The following is an 11,893-nucleotide window of genomic DNA, read 5'->3' as shown; positions in this document are numbered from 1 at the left end:
AGAAATATTGAAAAATTCCATGCGTACAACGAGTATACGTGAGGTTATGAAAGTCCTAGAGGCTTGGCCATGCTTGTGTTCAGAAACAGGGACCATTCCTGTGGGCAACTTGCTAAAGAAGACGCCTGTTACTGTGTAGTGAGAAATCTAAGAACTATTCTTGTGCTTCACACAAATAGATAATTATTACTGCTGTGAAAAAATATCGAAGTCGAGAGTTGAACTTCAACTAGCCAGAGCTCCGTTCCTGAAAGCTGTGCTATGATTGTCGTAAGTCTAGGTTAAAGAATGAGAGTTACGATCATCTCAGAGATACCATCGCTTTGGGGAACAGGACCAAGTGCAATATACAGTCATTTTATCTTGATATATAACCTGCTGGTCGTTGGTACACACCGAGGTAGTACGACGTATAAAGGACATCCTTATGGATATACTGACTTGTTGGTCGATGGAGCATATGGATGAAATACGATGTACAAGGGCCGTCCCTATGGATATATCGGCTGACTGGGAAATTGTACTAGCCCCTTTATCCAAGGCGTATGTGTACAGAGCATCAAAGAGCTGGCAAGACAAGCCGGGACAAAGACGTCGTCGGAACCATAACGTCTTGATATGACTCTGTTGCAAGAACGTAATGAAAGGAAAATTTTGAAACGATACAATTAAAACTGAAATTTTAAAAAAAACGAGACTATTACAGCTGCTGAAGTGTTCTTTGGGAAAAGGAAAAGTATTCTGAAGGGAAACGTTTCTTGGAGTGAAACTCTTCTATCAATATTTATAAAGGCTTTTGTACACCGTTGCCGCATCCAAATATAGAAAGAGGGAGAAAATTAAGTGATCATATGAAAGGACGAGTGTTCTTCTTTATTTTTTACAGGTTTCCCCGTGAGCCTTGTATCGCATAGCATATTTTTGCTTACATCAGTACAATAATGTGTCACTATTTTGGAGAAATTTATACATTTGTGTCAAAGACACATCTCAGGGTCTAATTAGATCAGCATATTGAACACTTTTATCAGTTTCGGAAAATATTTTGTATAATAAAAATACCGTGATATACTTGAACAAAACCATACAGAAAGCCTAATTTGTTTTCATAAGCAGATATTTGTGACAAATGATACATTATGAATATTGTTACACTACACAGCTGTAAAATGTCGACGATTATGATAAATTGCTTCCTGTTGATCTGTAAAAATAATTGTTCCTTTGGAGGCCGAACAAACATCACATTCAACACGAAAAGTCAAAGGGCGTTCATTTTTATTCTGCTGACTTTGTGTTCTGGCTCTTTTGCGCATGTAAAATGGCTAGTGCTTGGTGTCCCACTTAACAACCCATGAAGGGACAGAACTGAATTTTAGAGTCCCATGATTGTGGAAAGGGGCGGTCAACGGGAACAGGTGGTCAGACTTGTTAACTTGGTTGGTGCAAACCATTGTGTCCTAAATGCGTTGATCACTGTTCATGTCGTTATTGTCTATAATTTATCAGACAAATAGCTTCATTATACAACATTTAAAAAATTCAAACGAGGCACATCCAGTCCAGACTGGGTGCACAGTTGCTTAAAGGATGTATTTTAAACCAAAACTAAACTAAAGGGAGTATTTTAATATCCTATAATGATTTTGTAAAGGAAACGGAATCGTCAGATAAATACGATTGTGGTTTGTATAAAGTCAAATGGTATTTTAAAATTGCTAATCATGAATTAGCAATTGCGCTTTTGGTGGTGGTATCCTGAAAGGAGGTTTAAGTACTGAGAAATTATTCTTCTCCTGAGACGGTACAACAGACCCCATGCAGTATTGTTTGTAGAAAATGTTTTCGTTACATCTTTGACTAACATTTTCATATTTGCCAACACCTGAAGGGACACAGTAAATCCAGCTGCGGTCCATGAATTTTACCAAAATCACTGTAAGTGTCCATGGTCCCTAGTGTGCTGATTTACCTTCAGTTGCTGGTGACCTATAGTGTTTTTATCCCCCCCTACATGTAATGCGGGGGGATATAGTCGACGCCTCGTCCGTCCATCCGTAATCATTTTCTTTCCGGAGTATAACTCAGAAACCGTTCAATATTTTTAGACCAGACGTGATAGATATAATAATCTCAACCTGTGGTTGTGCCTTTTGCTATTTACAGAGTTTTGGCATTTTTATTTATTTATTTATTTATTTTTGTTTGTTTGTCCAAAGCCGTTCTATATTTTGCTGCAAAAGTTGGTAGATATATCACTCAGAACCTGAAGTGGTGCCTTTTGCTCTTTACAGGTTTTTGTGATTTATTATTTTTTCAGTTTCCACACATCTGAAAAACTTTGTAATATCTGTCAGCAAAAGCTGTTAGGTATGTGTGGCAGATCTCAAAGTGGTGCTTTTTGCTCTTTACAGGTTTTTGTGATTTATTATTTTGTCGGTTTCCATGGAAGTCTAAGAATGGAGGGATGGGCTTCGTTTCCAGAACAGAACTAAAAAAACGTTCAATATATTTCTGTAAAACGTGTTACATACATCAGTCAGAACCTAAAGTTGTGTCTTTTGGTACTTACAGGTTTCCGTGATATATTGTTTTCTCGATTTCCATGGAAATGATTCGCACGTTGTCTCAAAAGTGGCAGGTGTGTTTCGTTTCCGGAGCATATCTAAAAACCTCCCTAATATCTGTCAGCAACAATTGGTAGATATATGTGGCAGACCCCAACAAAGTGCTTTTTGCTGTTTACAGATGTTTGTGATTTATAATTTTCTAGGTTTTTAATGGAAACGTTTCAGACTTAGTCTTAAATGGAGGGATGGGTTGCGTTTCTGGAGCACAACTCAAAAACTTCTAAATATCTTTCTGCAAAACTTGGCAGATATGTAGGGGAGACCCTAAAGTGGTGGCTTTTACTATTTATAGATTTTTGTGATGTATTACTTTCCCCAGTTTCCATGGAAACGATTTTGACTTACTCTCAAAATGAAGGGATGGGCTTTGTTTCCGGGAGCACAATTTGAAAACTATTCAATATCTTACAGCAAAACTTGGCAGATATTTGAAGCAGACCACAAAGTGGTACCTTTCGCTATTTCCAATATTTTGGCATTTTTATCCCCTTGGCATGTAATGTGGGGTGATATAGTCAACGCCTCGTCTCAACCTGTAGTTGTACCTTTTGCTATTTACAAAGTTTTGGCATTTTTTTTAATTTTTGCTGTTTTTTCCATGGAACATTTTGGTGTTAGTCTAATGGTGGGGTCAAAAACCTTTCAATATTTTTCTGCAAAACGTGGTACATATGAGTGGCAGACCACAAAGTGGTGCCTTTTTCTATTTACAGGTCTTTGTGATTTATTATTTTCCATGGAAATGTTTCGGACTTAGTCTCAAATTGGAGAGATGGGCTTCGTTTCCGGAGCAGAACTCAAAAACCATTCAATATTTTTCTGCAAAACTTAGTAGATATATCAATCGAAACCTAAAGTGGTGCCTTTTGCTATTTACAGGTTTTTGTGATTTCCTAGTTTCTCGGTTTCCATGGAAACGTTTCAGACTTTGTCTCTAAAGTGAGAGATGTGTTTCTTTTCCGGAGTAGAAGTCAAAAGCTTCTTGGTAGATATGTGTGGCAGACCCCAGAGTGGTGACTTTTGCTATTTACAGGTTTTTGTGATTTATTATTTTCTCGGTTCTCATTTACACATTTCGGACTTAGTTTCAAAATGGAGGGATGGGCTTTGTTCCCAGAGCACAACTCGAAAACCATTTCATATCTTTCAACAGATCTTGGCAGATATATGAGGCAGATCTTGAAATAGTGACTTTGCTGATTACAGATATATGGCATTTATAATTTTCATGAATTCCATGGAAACAATTCAAACTTAGCATAAAAAAACAATGAGTAACTGTCAGATGATTTGTATTTCAAACATGTTGGGGGCCGGGGGGTATGTCATCCTCTGATGACTCTGTTTTATATTGCATTGTCTTCAGAAGTGAAATGTTTCTATATGCATGGTACTATCAAACACCACCTGTGATACTCTAGTTATTTTACAGTTCTTTGATGATTTGGTTGATTGTATTGATTATGAAGGCAAAATCTTTCTTGTCACTATATGTCTGAAATGTTACCGTGGTGACTGTTAATTCACTCGCTCATGTTTTCACCTGAAATATGAAAGTGTTGGCTCCTGCTGCATTTATGCATGTTAAGACATTAACATCATGTGCACATTGAGGTTCACGCAAGAAGAGTAGTCAAGAAAATCCTCTTCTTGGCTGGCGTTTGCATGTCTTTCATGATGAGTATAAAGGCAATCTACCTATTACCGTTCCGAAAGAAATGCTGTGTTTGAAACGTTATTACTGAGAAGCCTCTCTCCATCACAGAGGGACCTCATCATCTACGATACCTGACCTTTGTACTCCACGATATCTCTCGTTTTATATGTCAACACCCTTGTCAACACCGTCCTCATAGAAGTTTTTATAGAACAGTTGAGTTGAGTTGTGTTGAGTTGACCAGTTGTGCCAACCAGGAACTGAATGTCAAGTTCACACCAAACGTAACATAATTGTAAACAAGGTTATCAAGGAAAGTCGTTTCCCTGGGGACATGTATGTCGCATACATTGCTACACTCAACAAGGCTTGCCTCCATGTGTTTGAAGAATTGGAAACTAGATGTCAAACATGAACTTACAATGAGACCACAATACAGCACGAAACAGTGTGTTTGATCGATAGTGTATTGCATTTTTATTTATTGCATTTTTATTCTTATACTTTAAATTGGGTATATATATATATATATATATATATATATATATATATATATATATATATATATATTATGATGTTATATTATTATATTATTAATGTTATTAGTGTACGTTAGTTATAACAAGAAATCATGAGACAGTCACCACCACAAGATGCGCATGCGCTACCAGACACTAATGAAGTCAACTTGTCGGGTATTTCCGATCTCCATTGTTGCTCATTAAGATTAGAAGGTAGCACCATAGATAGTTTTGCTGTCGTGGCTGCGAAATATACAACAATTATTGACCAAAGAATAACATACTGTTTATCTTCAAGAACACACCACCTGGTCTAGGTCTGTGTAAGTCCAGAGAGTGGCAGGTCGGTGTTTCAGTTCCCGGCTGCTTCATGGCTGAAGATGGTATTTGATGTTAGGCTGGTTGCCCTCTGCATTACGTTGCATGCTGGACCTCGGGACAATATGTCACAGTATGTCTATTTTGGGTAACCATGTTACACTGCATACTATTACAATGTCCTGACTCTAATGTGTACTGCATGCAGCTCTTTGCGCACTAAATTCACTCCTGTCAAGTTTTCTGTTAAATTTTAATATATTGATGTCCTCAAACAACACTTCTGTCATCAGACATGTAGCAATGTTTATCTATCATGCTGTAAAGTATGGCCAATCAAATATGGCTGCAAGCAAGTAATGTTGTATTATAGGTAACATACATACATTCTGTGAATAAAGAATAGAGTATAACCCCAGCTCACTTCACATGGTCTATACGACTACAACCCTTGAGTTTAGTCAAATAGGTTCCAAATGCTGTTTCGCTTCTCCTTGAATTTTAAGATGAAGACTACGTCCGGGTATGGCTCCTCACAACACGAGTAGGTTTTGACATTGCGTTGTACATTGTGCTCAGTCACCTCCCACTGTGACCCAACAGGGTTGTAGTCGTAGAGGTACACTTCGTTCGACGATTTATCTAAGTTGAGGAGAAAGCCATGATACGTCCATGATCCAAATTTAAGGCTGCATATGACGCTGCCGTCGGACTTGTATCTGCCCACGTAACATCTCGTCTTGACAGTGGTGGGCGGCATATACGCGACACTCCCATTAGAATCCACCACAGTCAAGCTTTCACGGCTACTTGTGTGTCTGGAGACAAAGTGGTATCATAATGAACTAAATAGGGCACTGGTTAAATAGTCAGCTTTGTCCTGTAGCACTAGCTACACATTTATAAATCATCAGCATGGAGTACATATTCCCGGTTAGCATATCATAAAAAAACCCCTAAAGTTACTGTTTTACTTGCTTTCTACTTTTACAGTTTACACCACTGCACCACATCAACCTAACTGGGCGTTCAGTGGGATGTGTAATAATATCTCAGTCAAAGTATGTTTACTCGTAAAATCGGGAAATAATACGAATAGCTGCTGAAAACAATAGATCAGACTATAGATGACAATTAGGTCGCTCTGCCAGGTATAACGACGGCATGAATGCACGTGTTGCCCATTCGCAAAAAGTGTCATCTCAAAGATATATAATGCTTTTTCTTGAGCGCTGAATATGTCGGATCTGGGGCTGGGACGGGTCCTAATTTCCTACCCGGCTACCCGACCTCCTATGTATATCCTTACCCGACCCGACCCGACCCGACTCGGGTACCCGTCATGACACTAGCTGCGACTTAGTCCCCTTCAATAAACTTATCACAGCAGAGATCAAGTGCGGCGTCTGGAAATATTGCATCAGGTACAAAGCCAAAATGCATTTAGTGCCCTCCAGCTGAGTCACAGTGGAGTGGAAAGATCTGAACTTCAACAAACTCCGCAAGAAACAAGGAACTACAAACAACCACCGTTTCAACAACCTACAGGCAATATACAGTTGAATGCATAAATTAATAGTGTATACCATTTATCTTACAAGTAACACCGTCATGTAAAGAGGCACCGAACAATTAAATCCATCAAAATAATGATACCATATCACATCTTATTCTTTAAAACTTACAATGAATTAAACACAGAAAGCCGTGTTGAGATCACATTCATATTCGCGTTTATCGAATGATTAAACCTTATCTATATTCATGTTGTTTTATTTGATGTGTACAAATTTCTCCATCAACGAATTATTTCAAGCAATACATCAATGGCCATCGGGTCATTTATAAAATAATTCCTTTACCTCGTTACAACAGCACACAATCAGGTTCAAGGTTACGTTCAGGTCAACACTATCCATGCAGCATGGTTAAGTTTCGTTTCCAGTCTAATTATGTTAATTGAATAATGTAATTTGTTTGGGTTTTTTTACCTGAAACCTGTTTTACACGTGACAAGCTTAGTTATGGACAGTTGATACACTGTGAGTTTTCAGTGCACGTTTTGCCCACAATCCCATGCGTAGGACTTTGTGAATAAAGTTGATAAAATCATTCAGTTACTTCTTCATTTGTTAGTCACGTGATCAAAGCGGGCCCGGATATTAGGGCGGGTACCAAGATCCAACTCATTACCCACCCGTCCAGGGTATCCGCGTTACCCGTCCCAGCCGTAGTCTCATCTGTTGATTAACAACTCACGTGTCTTTCTTTCATAAAGTTTATTTTGAGGTATGTGAAAGAGTATGATACAAATTAACAAAAATTAAATCAACTATCGTATTAGATCTCTCAACATATATGCATGACCATCCGAAGTGCGACCGGACTGGATTTTATTTGAAGATAATTTATTGTTATGACATCCCGACCCAACCACTGTCTACGACACCCGTTCTGGTTTTGCTTTTGAGATGACCCAACCTCCCTGTTTGCTTTCATACCAATAGTGAGACTCCATGTTAACTACATCCTTAATGGTTTCAGCATTAAACTTATTATTTTTTCGTCATATAAAGAAGGTAAGTCTAATTGGGCATTTATAAAGTGTCCATTGTAAATTGCTATCATCCTACTCTCATTTGCATAATGTCATGATCGCTTCCAAAAATGTCGCTCATTTTTGCACTAATCTCCACTCCGAAGTCCCTCTTTGGCGTTTCCAATCTCCCTACCTCGAAGCAATGTCGAGCTAAGTTTAAAAGACATTTCACACTTGCACATATTGACTACATCAACTATTGAAATAAATGTGAAAAAAACTAGTTGGGTTTCTATTTCCGACAGTATTGTAGTTCCCTGTAGCGTACTTGTAAATTGCATGTTAGGTTTCCACTTAATTACGTTACGCATAGATGTAGGATAACAAATACTCACCCGTTGTAGAGCATAACATCCGGGGTCCAAATCCTAGATGCTGGCAGACGGATAATGCTCGCATTGTTGTAATTTGTGGGGTCCCATGACAGTCTTGTGTCAGTCCATCTGAATTCCATCCATACGTCGATCTCAGCATCACCTGACTTGGCATCCTGATGGGAGAAGCGACAAGAATTCTGAACACCAGTTCACCAGTGCAGTACGAAATGGTAATGTACCAAGATATTTAGTCTATGTAGTTTTGGTTTGACAGCAACACTTCTCTACTATTTTTATTATGTTTTTCCCATTACTTTTATATTTGGGGAATTTTCATTGGGTTTCTGGTATACTGCTGGAAAAAAGTTATTGTGAATTTTGGATGTTGTGCCACTGTTTAATGCAAGGTACAATAACAGTAATTTCTAGGAGTTTCGCATAAGCGACTGAAGAATGCTTGGGGAATGTAGTTCCATGTTTGAACCGACGTTTGTCCAACTTCAGCTAACGTCCATGTCTGATACTGAGCTTGACGTAACCTTCGCTCCATTGCATCCCAAGGGCGCTTGACAGCTATCCAGGGGGGTACCAGAATGTTCTGCTTTGTCAGGAAATCTGTGACGACACGAGCAACATGTGGACGAGCATTGTCTTGCTGAAGAGTGAAGTCAAGTCTTTATCCTGGAGTGAACGGCTTCCCGTGCGACTCACTGATGTCATCTCTGTATTGCAGACCTCTCAGGTTGCCACTTACAATGAAAAGGTACGTCCAACCATGAGATGTGATGTTTCCCCATACAACAATTCCGACACCAAACTGTTGAGGCTGAACAACGCTCGAGTCAACATACTTATGTACGGCCTTGCCTTGTCATCTGAGCTGTGGAGATTAAATATTGTCACCATCCCAATCTTGTCTCATGTACCGTCTGCAAGAGGTCAGGCGTGCCTGTCGGTAACTTTGGAGCACAAATGGATGAACTCCTTTAGTTGGTTCTGTACAGCCCTAGAACTGGCTGGACATAAGTCAGGAATGGTGCGAACAGTCAAACCGAATACGGTTGTCTTGTTAGCATGACATCGCGTGTGGATGGCGTTATTTTGAAAACGTCTCCATAGAGATGAGCTCATGTTTTGATGGATACCAAATTGTCTGGCCACTTCATTGTGGACCATTCAAGTCTCCAACATTCCCAGCGGAGAGGCAGATTTTCTGTAAACCGTGGCATGACGTACGCGCAGTGTAGTTTGAAACATTCAGGAACTAGAGAATAATCAACCGTTCAGGTGAGTGAAATTGAAGTGTCAAAAGGTGTGTCAGTTCAACTGCGCAAAAAGTGCACATGAAATTTCATGTTTGGCTACATGTTTTAAATTTATTTAGGTTTATTATTCCAACTTTAAATTTATGCAATTATGGCTTATGGACAATTACTGTTTTTCGTTGGTATATTTTAAAAACGAGACTTCTATATAATTATTATTTCCTCGTTAATCGTTTCTTAATTTTAAGTTTCTTAAACTTAAATTCACTCAGATTTGAATTTTCAAAGAAGAAACAAAAATGAAAAGACAAAACGGTACTATAGACAGTGTTCAGATGAAACAGTACTGTAGACAGTGTTCAGGTGAAACAGTACTGTAGACAGTGTTCAGGTGAAGCAGTATTGGTCGTCAGTGTCCAAGTGAAACATCTGTGGTAGTCAGTGGTCATGTGAAACAGTTTTGGTAGACAGTGTTTAGGTGAAACAACATCGGTAGTCATTGTTCAGATGAAACGGTATTGGTGTTCAGGTGAAGCACTGTTGGTAGTCAGTGTACAGGTGAAACAATATAAGCAGTCAGTGCTAAGGTGAAACAGTATTGGTGATCTGTGTTCAGGTGAAACATTCCATGTAGTCAATGTTCACATACAGCAGTATTAGGGTGCAATAGTATTGAGAATCAGTGATATGGGGAAACAGCATTGATCAGGTCAGGTAAAGCTGGGTAATGGTAACTTGTAGTGTGGCATGAATAGATAACCTTGGTCATCATTTATATCAGGTCGTAAACAACTACGGTTCTTGTTATTAACACAGAATATAAACAATAACGATTTTCACGAATCGACCAAAGACAAGTGCTGAATTGACACCGACCCTTCAACATATCTGGCAGACCATTCCACACATGTTACTTAGAAATCTGTGCCTTCAAGTGTCCTCGGAGACTGTCTTGCAGTGCACGGTTGACACACACAGTACTGAAAGCAAGTGGCCCTTACCTGTGGTTGATGTCATTGTTGCGTCACTGACGTTGTTGTTAAGACGAGTTAAGTTATCCGCAGATGTTCATTTAATACATATCTGCCAGTTACATCTATATATGCTGACATTTGTGTGAAGAAAGTATGAATGTCAAATTGCGTTTTAATGGCTTTCAGTATATCGGCGATATCGGCCTGACAACCCCATCCCGTTAGTCGCTTCTTACGACAAGCATGGGTTACTGAAGATAAATTCTTCACGGGTCAGATAATAATGGACACTCCTATGATTACATTGTTAATCATGATTACATTGACCTGCTGTTGTAAGGGGTGTCCTGATCTGTTGATTGAGGATATTCGCAAGTGAGGTAAGCTGTATACGTAACATAACTAGGGATACATTGTACATTGACCCGAGAGTCTATGGTACTCACCAGTGACGTAAGCTGTATAAGGGACATCCCTATGGAGACATTGACTGGCTCTCGGCTTCCCGTGACCGGGATTGTGGTTCCTGCCGCTTTGTCCAAGACGCGTGTGTACAGAGCATCAAAAAACTGGCACTGAGCTAAAATGAAGAAACACCTTTGATTGCCTTTACAACAAGAGCAGCGACGTCGTCAGTGCGCAGTGAATATATTTAGAAAAAGATACTGTTAATGGTGTACTTAAATCACTATTAGCCACCCTTAAATACGTTTGCATGTCCAAACCCACTTTCGCCAACATTAGTACAATAATTACAATAACTAAATTTATTTAGGAGTCATCGGTAATTTTCAGCACTGGGTCAGATAATGTATAATATATATGTGATATATTGTTTTGGTTTCCGAAAATATATTATACAAAATATTCGGGGTATTTGAACAAAAGTATTCGGTTAGGGTAATTTGTTTTCGCAAATTACAATCTTCGTACATTTACTGAAGTAGATATGCTGAAGTACGATACATAATATATTGTGAAAATAAAACAAAACGTTGTGAAATAAAATCCTTCACATACAGTGTAGAGATGAAGTGTTGACTTTACAATCCCCACCAACAGCACAACAATCCATGTCCTACCAAAAGTACTTTGGCACCAGAGGAACTCCCGTACATGATTGTGTAAAGGTATACAAGATAATACTTACCGACGGCACAGATTGCCAGAAGCCCAACAAAGGTTCCCGTGAACATCATGGACATGTATGTACTGGGAGGTCTGTCTGTTTACTGCTCCAGCTATGGCACATATATATATATATATATATATATATATATATATATATATATATATGTATATACTCGAAAATTACGATAAAATGCTACATGCCGATTAGCCAAAGCTTTAAGGTTATGGTCTCCCACTTTACACAACAATTCCTGTTTGGAGACAACAACACAATTGCAACCGTGAGCTAAAAGTCAAAGGGCGTTCATTCTCACTCTGCTGACTTTGCGTTCTAGCATGTTAGCCTATGTTTCACAACTAGAAGAGAGACGAGGTAGAATATGTTTCCATCAACTTTGCTTGACTAAATGACGTAAGAGTCGATTAACGGGAAAGTGTGGTCAGGTTCGCTGACTTGACTGATGCAAATCCGTGTGTGCCA

At 38.9% G+C, this 11,893-nt stretch overlaps 1 protein-coding gene across 1 annotated transcript; it reads right to left on the bottom strand.

The window, feature by feature from the left end:
• Positions 1 to 5,363: 5,363 nt before the first annotated feature.
• LOC137287374 (acetylcholine receptor subunit alpha-type acr-16-like) lies at positions 5,364 to 11,516 on the bottom strand. The gene is made up of 4 exons (XM_067819633.1): positions 11,432 to 11,516; positions 10,728 to 10,861; positions 8,061 to 8,215; positions 5,364 to 5,944 (listed from the first exon to the last, which is right to left on the bottom strand). The coding sequence occupies exons 1-4, from the start codon at positions 11,484 to 11,486 to the stop codon at positions 5,584 to 5,586; spliced, it is 705 nt and encodes a 234-aa protein (XP_067675734.1). The 5' UTR covers positions 11,487 to 11,516; the 3' UTR covers positions 5,364 to 5,583.
• Positions 11,517 to 11,893: the final 377 nt, after the last annotated feature.

This window comes from Haliotis asinina, chromosome 6, assembly GCF_037392515.1.
Source record: "Haliotis asinina isolate JCU_RB_2024 chromosome 6, JCU_Hal_asi_v2, whole genome shotgun sequence".
Classification (NCBI taxonomy): Eukaryota; Metazoa; Mollusca; class Gastropoda; order Lepetellida; family Haliotidae; genus Haliotis; species Haliotis asinina.
The sequence above is the reverse complement of the archived record's forward strand: the minus strand, read 5'-3'. Positions and strand labels throughout refer to the sequence as shown.

Excerpts from the sequence above, each read along its gene's own strand:
- LOC137287374 (XM_067819633.1), bottom strand. The coding sequence starts at position 11,486 with ATGTCCATGATGTTCACGGGAACCTTTGTTGGGCTTCTGGCAATCTGT. Across the intron at positions 10,862-11,431 it reads TCTGGCAATCTGTGCCGTCG|CTCAGTGCCAGTTTTTTGAT; the intron begins GTAAGTATTATC and ends TCTTCATTTTAG. Across the intron at positions 5,945-8,060 it reads GATGTTATGCTCTACAACGG|ACACACAAGTAGCCGTGAAA; the intron begins GTGAGTATTTGT and ends CTTTGTCTCCAG.